Genomic DNA, 15361 nt, shown 5'->3' with positions numbered 1-15361 from the left:
TAGTCTGATTTGACTTCAGACAGTGAGACAAAAAGATGAAATGTGTTTTTGCACACTGTCTATAACCTTCTGGCTTCGACTGTAAATGATTTTAGCAAACGGTTGCAATAAAATAAAGTGAAAAATTGAAGAGGTCGGAATACTTTCCATACCCACTTTATAGAGTAGGACACGCTTCACTACACCCCAGTTCCTGGAAAATAAAGTTCACAAAATCTTTGATTAGCCAACAAACCTCAAACAGGAAGTTCTCCTTTGTTTTGACCCCAAACGAGCACGCCATAATTCCTTCCCAAAAATGACCTTGACGCAACTAAAACTGGTAAACCTAAAATGCTTTCTGGTTTAAGGAAAGCGGCGGAAGATAGTGTAACCTTGCAATCTTCCTCCGACCAAGCATTTTCAAGCGTGGGACATTTACGGTCCCGGCTGGCCCGATACCTGCTCCCATCCTGCTTTAGAAAAGGACGGAAGCAGGTTGACAATATTAGTTGGCCTCACACTGTGAGAGCATAGCTCTGTTTACAGTGCAAAAAAAACACCTTCCTATGACATAACTATCCTAACTTAAACAATGCAACTTTCCAGATTTACGACTCCTGCTGCTTTTATCGCCATCTTTCCCACCCTAAGGTACAATTTGAAAAAAGGCGCAAGAATATTCTATGTAAACATCTAATATGTAAACAATGAGGTGTCACCAAATAACTAAATATAACGAGATAAGGCACCACTTTCTGAAGGGTGCTTCAAAAATACTGAGCAGGTGGACGTTGTTAACCCAGGCCATGACCGATCTGGTATGGGATTCTTTAGATGAATGAATACAACAGAGTCACTGATGGTGTAGTGGTTCACACGCCTGACTTTAGCGTGGGCAGCGTGGGATCGATTCATGCTTAGTTATGGTGTTGATATCGCCCCTGCGACTGCCAGTTCAGGGTGTACCCCACCTCTTGCCGGTAGATAACAGGGACAGGCTTCAACAATACGCTGAGCCTTGTGAGGATAAGAGGCTCAGTGGATGGATAGCTGGATTAAAAAAAAAAATGACTATTACCAGTTTTGGTCTCGTTGTGTAATGTGTTCCAATAAGCAAGGAACATCACTCATGAAAGATTCTGTTACGTCACCAAAGACGGGAAGACATATCCTGGTATGCATCGATCCTTGTAGAGTGTTGCAGAAGGGAATGAAGGTTCAAGTAGTGTAGATAAATAAAAAGTATTCCTTTATAAAATATATTTTGCCTTCTGGGGAGCCTACATTTATACAAAACTGCAAAAAACATCAGGTAAGACATGTTTGTTTTTCCATGTTTATAAGTCTAGGACACTTTGATTAGATACGTTGTGGTCCACGTGGACCTTTCCAACCTGTCAATCACTCGTACAATAATAGTCAATCAGATAGCCGCATTGTCTTCACCCCTGGCTTGACACGCCCCTCTCGCCACATTGTCCCACAAGCAATGTTGGTTATCGGTCACGTGTGCTTGGAAAAGTTAATGTTACAAACAAAATGGTCCTCAGATGCGCTTGGGGAACGTGCAATTCTGATTAAAGATATCCTGCTACGTTACAAGGGGCCCGGTTGTTTCATTTTCCAAAGCCTAAAACACAGTTGAGGTAGTGTCTACGATGGATTAAGGCTTGTGGAAGAGCACACGTACAACTAAATGTGAACAATATCAACAAACACAAGGCCCTATGTTGGAGGGTAAGTGAGGGAGAAGTATCTGCTCTGAGTTTGATTTCATTATTAGTGCTTTATACATTGCAGGAGAACAACTTTCACTTTGTTAGTGTATCACTGACCTGCTAAATGAAGTGTGTCATGTTTTATCCCGAAGAGTCGGGTTAGTGATATACATAAACACGTCACGTCATGCAAGACAAACATCTATTTGCCTTTTTGTATCACATCGGACTTTTAAGACAGAGCACTGGGTTCCATTATGAGCCGAGTCAAATGAATACACCCACTCACTTATAAAGACTACAATGATATTACTCATGATCTTTCCAAGTAAAAAGTACTCACCCTGCTTTACATGCGCAGTACGATTCCACAATTTTATCCTGTTGGATTTCAATATGAAATTTGTGAGGCGTCAAACTTTTTTGCATCAATCGCCAACGTTTCGCTCTAACTCTGACTTTGTGTCCTGCTCCTTCCAAAATCTTAATTCCATGTACATATCCTTGCATGAAATAGTTAAGACCTCTATGTGGAACTCTCTTGGACAAGTCTGACGCATTTAGCAAAAAACATACCCCAATATTATCTGGAATACGCGATAGAGGATCCAGTTCAAACATGTTCTGTTCAATCGCCATTTTGGAAGATTGTGAGGCATGGCAACTGTAGCTAAGAGGGGTTGGGGGGGCAGCTGAACGCCAGTCGGAAAGGTCCAATCATAGTCATGATTTGGTAAACATCGGCTTCCCTTACAAATGAAGATTTTTTTTATTCTTCTTGTAAATATTAAGGTTGTCACCCTGACCAATTTCTTGCCCTATAATCAAAACACTCACTTTATAATCACTTGATATACGACGAAGACTCAACAACTGTTTTTTTCCCCACAATTGTTCACTTCACCTGGTATCGGCTGCATCGCTCAGTGTGCAACTGCGTGGCGGGCCGAATTGTCTGACTGTGGAATGCCGTGTTGCAGAAAAATCCTGCTTTGTTGTATTGTGCAAAGCGAACGTAAAAAGGATGAAATATCTGTTGTCGCTCTGATAAAGTGAAATTTGCAGGATATCTGTGTAAAAGAGGCCTCATTTCTGGTTTCAAATGATCAGAAAGGGATTTTAAGCAGATGTGAAAACCAATTAATTTTAATCTTATGTAAAAGCAATCCAACTTATAGTAGTAATAGTAACGTGTACAAATAACCATCACTGTACGAAATATTTAGAAACTGCATATTCTTCTACAGCTATCTTGTCTTACTGATGTCAGTGATTGAACAGACACAATTTTTTTATCTTGTTAATTTTATTGCCGTTACAAAAGTAAAATAGTAAGATGCTACATACATACATGGAACAAAACTCACTATTACAACTTTGAAAAGTTAAGGCAGCATATCTGCGATATGGTTTTGCAACGTTCCCAGCTACATTTGTTTCATTTGGGCCATTCTGGCATGCACTCTCCGCTGGGTTTGTTTTCCAAAGAAGCACGAACCAGCCTTGAGACTGTCGATCTGAAGGATTGGGGGAGGAGGTCATTTTCCAGCCCATTAATGACATAATGAAGTGACCACAGCGTGCCTAATGAGCACCGTTTAACCCCTAAAGAATTACCCAAAATTTGAGTTCAGCTCCCATTTTGAGCTTTCGGTCTGAAAAATAAAAAGTGAGAAAAACAAAAGTAGTATTGGAGTGAATTGAACAGAGGACAATTGCCATCGAGTGCTTTTTGTTAAATATGTGGACATCTCACTGTAGCAGGGCCTCTTACACGTCATCATCCCTGAAGCAAAAACATCTTAAATTCATTATAAAAATACACACATTAATTCCAGTATTTAAAAAAAAAAACACTCCAGCCTCTGCTGTGGTGATGGTAAATTCTGCAGGGCACAATATTAACATAAGTTACACAATAGTTACAGAATTAGTTTGACAGTTACACAAGGAGGCGTAAAATGTTTTGATCAGTTCAATGTACCAAGTTTAGAATAAACATTGTGACTGAACTGCATTCCTGATCAAGTGAAAAAGGAAAATGCAGATGTCAAAAAGCACCAGCGTGATTCAGTGACAGTTGAGTGCCCAAGGGAATCAAAAGGCATCATGGGTAACATGTCCCTCCTAGCCAAAGGGATGCCCACAAGATGCTACGGCGATAGCCAATTGGAGAGCTCTATCGCACCACAAAACCCAAGATACAGGAAATGCATCATGGGTAAATACTTATGTCCCTCCTAACCAATGGGATGCCAGGAAGATGCTAAAGCGATAGTCAATAGGAGAGCAGCTCTATCACACTACACAAACCAAGATACAGGACGTTTATGTTCAGTGGAATTTGGCGAATCCACCGCCTATTGTTTCCTTTCATACCCCAACAGGGATAGCGTCAGGAAGGGCATCCGGCGTGAAAACTATGCCAAACAAATATGAGCATTCATCTGAGATGACACGCTGTGGTGAACCCTAACAGGACAAGCCGAAAGAAAGTTTATCCTGAATTTTCTTTGTAACTAGAGACAATATTTTTCCGAGGAGGCCTTTTGTAACCTAAATTTTTTGTTACTAGAGACGTTCATAAGTACAAGTACCACTATATATATAATGTAGACATACGTTTGCACGACAGCCAGGGCAACACTCCAAAAATACAGCTTGCCCAAAGTTTTAAATTATTTCACTTATTAAAAAAAGATGACAAAATGCAATTTGTGTTCTTCAAAGTATATGAGGTATACACAACAGCATGTCTTCGATCGCCAACGCAAGGTGAGGTAAATACTGTCACCTAATTTAATACAGCCTGTGTAAGCTGTAATTCGAATGTATGGTCAAGGTTAGATATTAAAAAGGTGCACCGGTGGCTATATCACAAAATCAATCTTATCTAATAACTCGAAAAAAAAAAAATCAATGCTAATAATATTAAATAGCCACAGCCGTACTGAAAAGATATTTAAAATCATACAGCCCAAATTTATTTGATCGATTATGTTGTCATTATTGTCTGGTGAATATCCAGCATTATGGGCAGTCAGATGACGTTCACGTCACCTAATTAGCAGGTTTTTTTTGCCTCGACAATATTCAGTACATGTTCATAACACAATCTGACATTTAACCTCATTCAAATCTTAAACCCAATCAAAGCAACAAGCAACTCTACTATAGGTCAAGGTCTCCTATGGCTGGCATTCAAGGTGTCAAGTACATCTGCCAGCATGATATACAGAGGGATCCACAGAACCGCTTTACAGGATACCTAATATTCATCTGTGGTGTTCCCACACATTTGATTCAAGTGCGACTGAGAGGATGAGTCATGTGTGAGACACAGTATTAATAGGTGCATACAGGCTCACTATTCATCAGATAATGCTGCATTCAAAATGATACAATAATGTAGAATTTTCTTAAACGCTTATTGGTTTAGGTCAGTGGTAGTGAAGTCATAGACACTGGGCTACATATCATCCATGAGAGCATTTTGCCCCTGAACAATGGTTTCTTATCCGAGGGAATAAGAGGTAAACAGGAGTGACCAGCTGCAGTTAAAATAAAAGTGACAGATGTTTTTCTTAAGTGTCGTGATGATAAGGATAAATGGCACCGAAAAAAAGGATACCTCAAAAATATCTTCTCATTGTGAACACCACATTCAAATAACCAAAATAAAACAAACAGCAATCATCCCCTAGTTCCTGCTGAGTGTTTCGCTGTGACTGACAACCATGAAACACAGCAAACGCTCCATTCAGTGACCAGGCAACAGCCACAGTTGGTCAGCGGCAGCTTCAAAACACAAAGACAAATACACCTTGCTGAAACTCACATTCCAAATCCAAACACATACAACACAACACAACATCTCTGGCACTACGACTGCAGCATTTTGTGGAATATTTCTTACCCTGTAAAGCCCAATCCTGCAAATTGCAAGGGAGAGCTGCATGTGCTCTGACATTGCACTCAGCAACAGGCATATCACACGGCACACGCAAGTCACTCAGCTTCCCTGAGTGAGTGAATGCATGGCGGCGGATCAGGGAGTAGCTGAGCTAAACAGCGTTGGGGCAGCAACCCGAGTCCTGTGTGTGTGATGTGCTTAACTGGAGGGGTGCGAGTAAAGCTTGCCTTGTGTTTACTCGCCATATTCATTCATGAAAATTACAAAATAAATATTGCATTGATTAAGTGAGGAAAAAGTGTGGACCTCTTGCCACAGAGATTAAGGGATCAGTGACAACTACAGATCCAGAAAAAGACCACAAATTGGATTAGTCGCCATTACACACCCACACATTGTATACTGTCCATACTGTATGTAGTCCGAAAAAAAAAAAAAAAATCACTGCATTTGTGTGGGGTTCGTGCATGTGTGACGCAGATGAAGGAAATTATGGAGATTGAAGCCATCGTGTGCGGAGTCATGAGAGTCAACATGGTGCTGATTCAGCTCAGATGTCAAGTGACAGTCGTCACTATTGCCTACTGAATCGCCACTAGCATCCCTGTGGACATTCACTTTGGAAAATAAAGCAAAATCTTTTCACAAAAATTAAAGGTGATGAAATGCCACCTGAGTATATTTTCACGCAAACACCCTTCAGTATGTATCCTGACTTAATAAGAGACAATTTTCACAACCGTAATGTACAAGTACAAATTGTCCAACAAAATAATTCAATTAGAAAAATGGGTAAATGAAATAGTCTCCCTTGAAGCTTCACAGTGATCGTTTTGACCCCTTGTATAATAAATTGGTCCGTCACACAAGCACAAACGTATTAGCAATTATTAGCAATTGCTTAGTGGATTTCTGATGATGATGATAGCTTGAACAATTTAATATTTTCATTTCCAATTGGAAAAAGAGGTTGACCAGGGGTCCAGGAACAGATTGTGTTCAACCTTTAAGTTGCACCGTGGTTTCATGTGTAGTGGATATTTATGATGCGCAATTCTCTTATTTATGCTTTAATTTGTGAAATCCTATGAAGCATATTTAATGTAAATTATTCATTCTGTTGAGCTAGATAGAAGTGGCATTTTAAAATCTTGGTAATGGCGCACAGTTTGTATAGCAGGGGTTAGCAGGTTAGTTTTTATCTGACAAGGCAGTTGAGTGAAGTTAAAAGATTCCCGTGAACCTGTTGTCTGTAAGAAAAATTGTAAAAAAAAAAAAAAAAGGATTGACATGCTGCATTTGTTCAGGGATGTAAAGGATGTATGAGGTTTCAATTTTTTAAAAATTGCAAAAAAATTATCACTGACAAAATTCATCAATCAAATTTACCCAGCAGTAGTCACAAAAAAATGTTTTACTTCATCTCAATTGAAATGCTCTTATCAATATTTTTGATATCAGTATGAAAGGAAATCGAAGGGTCCACTCTCAATTGTGATAGCATTATGAAACACTATAAATAGTCTATTGTCAGGCCAAGACTTGAGGGGAACCTCTTTTTGGGATGTGGGAGGAAACCAGAGTGCCTGTAGAAAACCCACGCAGGCACGGGGAGAACATGCAAATTCCATACAGGTGGGGCCAGGATTCGAACTCCGGTCCTCAGAACTGTGAGGCCAACGCTTTCAAGCTTCTCCGCCGTGCCGCCAATAAAGAAAATGTATTGTTAAAAAATATCCTTTAAAATGAGAACATCATATTTTTAAACATAACATGCCTTTCAGAGCACCTTAGTAAGAAACTGAAGATGGACATAACTCCATGTACAAAATTCTATTTTGGTAATGATCTATTTTTTTTTAGCAAAGAAAAATCATTGTTGTCTCTATAGGAAATAATGGCTGTAGTAATATTCGTAATTTTTTTTAATGAGGATGAATAATTTATGTTTGGAAGTATTGTTCTATGTTCTGTCTGCATGTGTTGCTACCACTTGTGGTCAATATAAGTTGTTTAAATATTTATTAATGCAGCGATATCAGTGCTAGTTTCGCTAGACTGTTTGGTGTATCCCAGTAAGTGTTTGCGTTACGCTAGTAGACTTTTCATAAGACAAAGAACATGTTTTCTGTGACTTTTTCGTTTGTTTTTTGCAAATTTATTCATATTTCTTCATCAAGAAACTTTAGTGTCATTAAGTTGTGTGGGTGCATACGTTCGTACGTATGTTTTCTCTCTCGGCTGTGAAATGTTTGCCTCCCCCTCCGTCCCCGCGATGCCTTTTGCTCGTCACTCACCCTTCTCTTCGCATAGTCACTCAACGCCAAAGGTAAACCAACATAATTTATGAATGCTAAGCTACACATCAGAAATCAGATGGTGTGCAGTTTTTTTTTCATTTGTTTTATTAATAGAGCAGTTACTTTATCTTTACACATGGATGACAATGAAGAAATCTATTTTCCTTGACTATCAAACTGATTATTTCTACTTCCTTTATTTTCTATGGGAATGATTGTCTGGGAAAATAAACAAATTGGAGGCTGAAATGACTGTTCAATCTTAAGAGGTTCGTTCCACTGTGTTGTGGAGCAAAGCATTATTGGATGTTATGTGCCGAGCATGGCATTCTACTTTAAAATGGAGGGAGCACTCATGTGGCAAAAATATAACAACTGGGGAGCGTTTAACTATCCTGCCATGTTTCCTTTTCATTGTTCATAGTTAAACAGTTATCCATTTACTCAAGTGTGCCTCAAACAGAGGATGGATGGATTACTAAAGTTTGTGATTTAACTCTCATGCCAGAAGTATTTCAATTTTGCACTTCATAAACACCAAAATGGATCCTGTACAAGTACTATCGAAAATTGCTGTTTTTTTTTTTTTTAAGAAAGTGAAAAGGATATTGCATAGATAAAAAAAAAATGTGATCTCTTTTTAAAAGCACACTCGCCTCAAGGTTGTGAACGGTCCTCCAGCCAGACGTGAGCACAAATGATGCAATGAAACGGCTACCGCATGAAACGCATGCAAACATTCCGGAGCAGTGTCATAGGATGGTTCTCTCACAAACTGGACAAGCGCAATTTGTCCAGTTTGCTGCCAGGTCATGTCTGGCCACTCGCTGGACTTGTAATTTAGGGAGGCTGTATCATGGCAACAGTTAGCAGCAAATTCCTCTCTCAGCACTGATGTGTTGTGTGGTCCCTTTTGACAGTTTCCTTTCCATGTAAATCAAAATTCTCCAAATATACATACATGGGACACAAGCCCATCATACGACCATGGCAGAAATGAAAGTATTGCGCATGCGAACTGCTTTTTCTGTCTTATATGTCTTTTCAAGAAGTCAGCAGGATCTAGAGTATTCTCTATTCAAGATCCACTACTCTTGGATATCCTACCCAGGGAATTTAGAGTGGCTGTCTCTGTACATTTGCTTAAATCTCAATTTATTTCTACACTCTTCCACTCCAACTAGTCTCTAGCCCTCCCTCATCCCATGAAATCTGAATTTTGGCCTGTTTACCTGCCAATTCTCCTCCTCTGTGATTGTGAGTGCGGCTGTTAGTCTCTTTGTGCCCTGCGATTGGCTGGCAACCAGTTCAGGGTGTACCCCGTCTCCTGCCCGTTGGCAGCCGGGATGGGCTCCAGCATTTCTGCGACTTTCGTGAGGATAAGCGTCTAGAGGAAATGGATGGATGGATGGATGGATGGATGGATGGATGGATGGATGGATGGATGGATGGATGGATGGATGGATGGATGGATGGATGGATGGATGGATGGATGGATAACATCCTATTATGTGATTTATATTGGGCACCAATCTGAAAGGTGGATCCCTCCATCTGTGATCCCTTCCCAAATTTTCTCCATTTATGATTAGCATGTCTTCCTCACAGGGAAGGTTGAGGGTTCAACTCTCAGCTACAGCTTTTCTGTGCAGTTTACATGATCCCCCTGTGGTTTTGTGGGGTTTTGCTGGATTTTCTTCCTAGTCATGTGGAAAAGCGCGATAGAAAATGGATGGCTGTTTATCAGCCTATTTATCTCAATATTAGTTGCATCTACATCTTGTTATAAACAATAGGACAATACTGAGTTACTAACTTCCCCTGCATTTCCTCTCCGTAAAGGATGACAACGAAAATGTCTGTGCTATCATTTTCCTCTGCTTCCTGTCTATTGTTGCACTGTTTCAGCACAGCAGCACCCAACCCATCAGAGGAAAAAGGCCCAAACAGCACACCCTAATCCCACCACCATCAAACCAGCCACCCCTCAGGCTAAAAGCGACTACAGCACTGTAGTAACAATTTGTTTTGGTCACTGGTATTCATCACAAACAGACATGTGATTGATACAAGTGGAATAAAGTGGCCCAATTAGCTGTAGCCGAGTCAAGGAAGCTTTACAAATAATGGAAATACAGCATTCCAAATAGTAAACTTACAATGGAAAATATGGGAATTTATGGGAATTGGGGGTATTTTCATTAAAAGGAATTATTCAGTCATCTTCCGTTCCACTTATCCTTACGAGGCTCAAGGGGGTGGTGGAGCCTATCCCAGCTGACTCTGGGCAAGAGGCAGGGTACACGCTGAACTGGTTGCCAGCCAATCGCAGGGCACATATAAACAAACAAATATTTGCACTCACATTCAAAACTACGGGCAATTTAGTCTTCAATCAACCTCGCATGCATGTTTTGGGGATGTGGGAGGAAACCGGAGTACACGGAATGAATGAATGAATGAATGAATGAATGAAATTCAAGGTATGGCCCCGAACAAAAAATAATAATAATAATAATAAATGGGGTCGCTCATCAATCTACGACTGTAGTTGCATAATATCTAGTTGTCTTAGACACTCGGGGCTATACTGATATACACTATACAACATTGCCGAAAGTAATCACTTAACTGCCTTGACTCACATGTGAACTTTTAACTGACATCATATTACTAATTTATAGGGTTCAATACAGTATTGATTCACCCTCTGGAGCTGTAAAAGCTTCAACGCTTGTGAGAAGGCTGTCAACAAGGTTTAGGAGTGTCTCAATAGGAATTATTTTTACCATTCTTCCAGATGCACATTTGCAAGGTCACACACTGATGTAGGACGACAAGATCTGGGTCTGGAGTTATGATCTAATTCAGGGGTGCCCAGACTTTTTTACCCCATGATCTACTTTTCAAGCAGCCAGCCTCTCGCGAGCTACCGACGACAACGGGGGGATGATAATGATGATGCTCCCAATGTTATGTTATTAATGTTATGTAATATACTCCTGTATTGAAAATACAGAATTAGCTTTTGGTGCACTGTATTATCTGTGCTTTCATCCTGGATCAGGTTGTGCCAAGGTGGAATTTGAAAATTACACACAATCTCATCCTGCACTTTCTACTTTGGCTTCAGACCAGACCTTTCCCACTCGAAAAGAGAAAATCACATCCAGTTTAACCACTTTTTCTTCAATTATTCACATACTCTGACAGTTCATTGCATCTTAAAACAACTGCATATCTTCTTTAACTTTCTCCATTAATATTAAAACCAAACATAAGCAGCATTTCTAGCTCCTCTTTGCTCTATGTTGCCCAGACAGTGTTCCGAATTAGAGCAGTGGTGGTGGAGGCTGTCATTATAAAACACATTGATGGGCTGCGTAAGTACTGTAACATTTGTAATTATGAGTCTAATGTCTTCATGAGCGGGGGCGGGTGTAAGGTAAACTAGGAAAAAGAGAGTGTGGCGGCGCAGCGGTCGTTGATAGAGAAAGTTCCGTGTGCTGCCTAAAAGAAACCAGTGGATTATTTTCATTTTTTACAGTACGTATGTGAATTGTGCCATTGGATGTAACAACCAGCCATCCCTCATTCATTGAATCGCATTGCAAAATGTCAGAGACTGAATAGCTGTATGTTGTACTTTAAATTTGCATTGGATTTTTTTTTTTGCGCGCAACGCAGAATATTGTGCAAAGAGACTGCATCAGCGGTGCACAATTGTCCACGCGCGCAGTTTAGGGGGAACATTGGCTTTTTTTTGGGGCACGCCGTCCTGCGACCGACAAAGACTGCCCAGATCGCGATCGACGCATTGAGCACTCCTGATATAATTTATCAAAAAGGCGTCCTATCGGGTTGAGGTCAGGACTCTGTGAAGTCCAGTCAAGATCATCCACACAAGATTCATGTCCTTATGGACCTTTGTGTACTGATGGTTATGGTGACATTTTCGCATTATGTGCCTCAGTGTCTGCTGACCATACGTTTATGTGGCCCAACACTTTGTGTCTGAGTTCTTGTCATTCCCTAATGCTTCAACATTCTTATAATAGAGCTTACAGTTGACTGTGGAATATTTAGGTGCAAGGAAGTTTCCCGATTGGACTTATTGCATAGGTGGGATCCCATCACAGTTCCATGCTGGAATTCCCCAAGTTCCTGAAAGCGACCCATTCTTTTACAAATGTAGATACACCTGTGATTGGAACACCTCATTCCGTTTACTTGAATGGGTGAGCGAATACTTTTGGCAATATAGTGTATATTTTCCCCAACTGTATTTAAGTCCCTATTGTGAGCCAGCCTTCAATTATGTAAAATCCATACATCCATTTTCTACACTGCTTATTCTTACTAGGGTTGCGGGTATCCTGGAGCTTATCCCAGTTGACTCTGGGTGAGAGGCTGGCTAAACACTGACCAGCAAATCACAGGGCACATATATAAACAAACACTCACATTCAAACCTATGGAAACTTTAGAGTCTTCAATTAACATACCATGCATGTTTTGGGGTTGTGGGAGGAAACCAGACTACCTGAAAAAAAAATGTATGCAACTACGAACAGGTGAGGCTGGATTTAAAACCAGGTCCTCAGAACTGTGAGGCAGACGTGACGCCAATTTTTTAAATTTCCACTGATAATTTAGAAATTCCCATCCCCATATAATAAACCCTGTAATGAGTCGGTAGCACATATCAGTTTTCAAATGTAATGACTAAATATAAAAACTTGACAGAAAATATAAAAAAAGAAATATAGCGGGAAATACATTTCTTTTAACTTTGACTCACTAGAGAAGAGAGTTGTTAACAAGACAGCCAAATCTTCCCCCTATAAAGTGTACACACTCACGGCCAACAACAAGGCGCTCTAAAGCACCCACCCCAACACAAAAGCCCCAGTTCACACTCCACAATGGACTACTACATAGCTCTCAGTCTGCTTTATTCACCATACAACGCCTTACAAACAACAATAATCAGGTAATAAACCCCAAACAGAAAGAAAAACATTCTCCAATAAGTTAATGTAACATTTATAGCCAATTACTTGAATAATCGGTTGAATTATTAATAGAATAATAGCTATTCAATAGGCGGCACGGTGGATCAGCTGGTAAAGTGTTGGCCTCACACTTCTGAGGACCCGGGTTCGATCCCAGCCCCGCCTGTGTGGAGTTTGCATGTTTTCCAAGTCTGCGTGGGTTTTCTCCAGGCACTCCGCTTTCCTCCCACATCCCAAAATACATGCAACATTAATTGGACACTCTAAATTGCCCTTAGATGTGATTGCGAGTTCAACTGTTTGTCTCCATGTGTCCTGCGATTGGCTGCCAACCAGTTCAGGGTGTACCCCGCCTCCTGCCCGTTGACAGCTGGGATAGGCTCCAGCACTCCCCACGACCCTCGTGAGGATAAGCAGAGAAAGCAAAGAAAATGGATGGCTGGATATTCAATAGTGAAAACCGTACATTTAACAGATACAGGAGTTAGGTCATTAGCATCCAACAAATGTTGGCAGTAAATATAAAAAGCGGTCACAAAAACATAGCCCTGAAAAAGCAATTTAACTACAGTAATGTTAACATGTGAAGTGCAAGAGTGGCAGATTGAAGAGTGAGTAGCCCATTAGCATTAGGCTACCCCAAATCTTGTTTACATGTAAAAAGTCGTGAAAAAACAAAGTACTGTGGAGACACATGTAACACGTAAACATTACAGTACAAGAACTGCAAGAGTTTGTTAGCTCATTAGCATGAGGATCTCCCCGCACCCCACCCCCTTCCCGAAATGTAAGGCGTAAATGTAAAAAGTCGTCAGAAATCATAAATACTCAAGTACGGATTCTTGAAAAGATTGAAGTACTCTTAAAACGTAAACAGTCCAAGAAAGGTTGGCTCATGCTTTAGTTAGCTCCCGAGCAAAGAGGATTCCCCTTCCCTGAGTTGAAAAATACCTGGGCGACCCCTCGCACGAACAACAGCAACGTCAAAAGGCGTCTCACTGACTGGAGGGGAGTAACAGCAACGCCACTCCATTTTGACACATTTACTCACCAGATAATCCATGTACGAGCGTTCTCCAGTCCCAGCGACAGCGACACACTCGGGAAAGAAATCGCCCTTTAAGCTCAAGCGAGTCCAAAATGTTCGAAAAAGGGCGTCCGGGCAACACGTCGCTTTGTATTCCCCGCCTTTCGACAAGCCACGGCGGAGTGTTAAAAAACAGCCTTTCAGTGGGCTAACACTCGGGGCTCGTCTTCGCCGTCTCCTGCGCCTGAAAGCACACCGAAACGAGCCAACGACGTCCCGGCTCGACGCAAGCTGGGGGAGCCTGGTCGGGTTGAGGGCTGGAACACACTCTGGTTCGCTCGCAGTTTTTTTTTTTTGTTTGTTTGTTTGTTATTTTTTTTGTGTGTGCCCCCCCCCCTCACACACACACACTGCATACAGTTTGAGAGTCGCTTTGGTTGGTTGGCTCGTTGAGGAAGCCGACGAAGCCTCCGCCATGACGTCAGGCAAGTCAGCGTATGCACGTAACGTAGTCATGTGACCAAACACATGGCGACCGTATTGTGATTTGGGGGGGACAAAAAACAAGAAAAAAAATGGGCTTGTTTTGAACTGTATTAATTTCCCGGTCATCTATTTACAGTTTATTTTACCAACCGATTTTCATGGATTTTAAATTTTGGATTCAAAATAGCAACACTATTGTTGATCATGTCATATTTTTATATAACAGAAATATGATTATGATGCATGTAAAAATGCATACAGTAGGTCAGGGGTCATCAACCTTTTTGAGGCTGAGGCCTACTTCGTGAGAACTGATTGTACGAAGGGCTACATGACTTGTTTGCAGCAAACTTCAGTCATAGTTAATTATACTGTAGATGCATAAAGTATTTTCGTTTAAATGTTTTGTATTATGGTACATTACAGGTATTTTAAAAATGTAACTAACATAAGCAAGTCAGATTCAAAATTGAAAGCTGTGGTATTTTTAGAACATGCCTTAAATTATCCTCTCGGGCTACCATAGGCCCACGGGCACGGCGTTGGTGACCCCTGCAATAGGTAATAAAAATATCGTACGTATTGAAATTCATATTGAAGAATATACTGAAAAATTACTATAACAATACTAAATAAACAATACTATTAATAACTTTCACTCTATTATATACATTCATCCATTTTCTGAGCCGCTTATCCTCACAAGGGTTGCGGGAGTGCTGGAGCCTATCCCAGCTAACTTTGGGCAGGAGGCAGGGTACACTGGTTGCCAGCCAATCACAGGGCAAACAAACAGTCAAACATAAATAAACACAAATGATTCTAGAATTACACCGAAGTCAAAGCTGATAAAATATGTAGCGCAGGCAATATTAGATAAATAAGAATAGTGAGCAGTTTGTCGATTATTGGAAAGGAGT

General features: G+C 40.6%; 1 protein-coding gene across 3 annotated transcripts in view; it reads right to left on the bottom strand.

Moving 5' to 3' along the window:
* The window catches only part of LOC133499167 (ADP-ribosylation factor-like protein 15), a 131483-nt gene that overhangs the window by 115687 nt on the left and 435 nt on the right, over nucleotides 1–15361 (bottom strand). The window contains exon 1 of one of the 3 annotated variants that reach the window (XM_061816817.1): nucleotides 13980–14676. The exons of 1 other annotated variant lie outside the window; for it this stretch is intronic. In XM_061816817.1, coding sequence (XP_061672801.1) covers nucleotides 13980–13991 — 12 coding nt within the window. In that variant the 5' untranslated portion in view covers nucleotides 13992–14676. Of the gene's footprint in view, nucleotides 1–5616; nucleotides 10064–13979; nucleotides 14677–15361 lie in introns of those variants that run through there. One more of the 3 variants, XM_061816815.1, reaches the window with a different exon arrangement.

The sequence above is a fragment of the Syngnathoides biaculeatus genome, chromosome 4 (assembly GCF_019802595.1).
Source record: "Syngnathoides biaculeatus isolate LvHL_M chromosome 4, ASM1980259v1, whole genome shotgun sequence".
NCBI classification, from domain to species: domain Eukaryota; kingdom Metazoa; phylum Chordata; class Actinopteri; order Syngnathiformes; family Syngnathidae; genus Syngnathoides; species Syngnathoides biaculeatus.
Note: the sequence above shows the minus strand (reverse complement) of the source record. Positions and strands in the feature narration are given on the sequence as shown.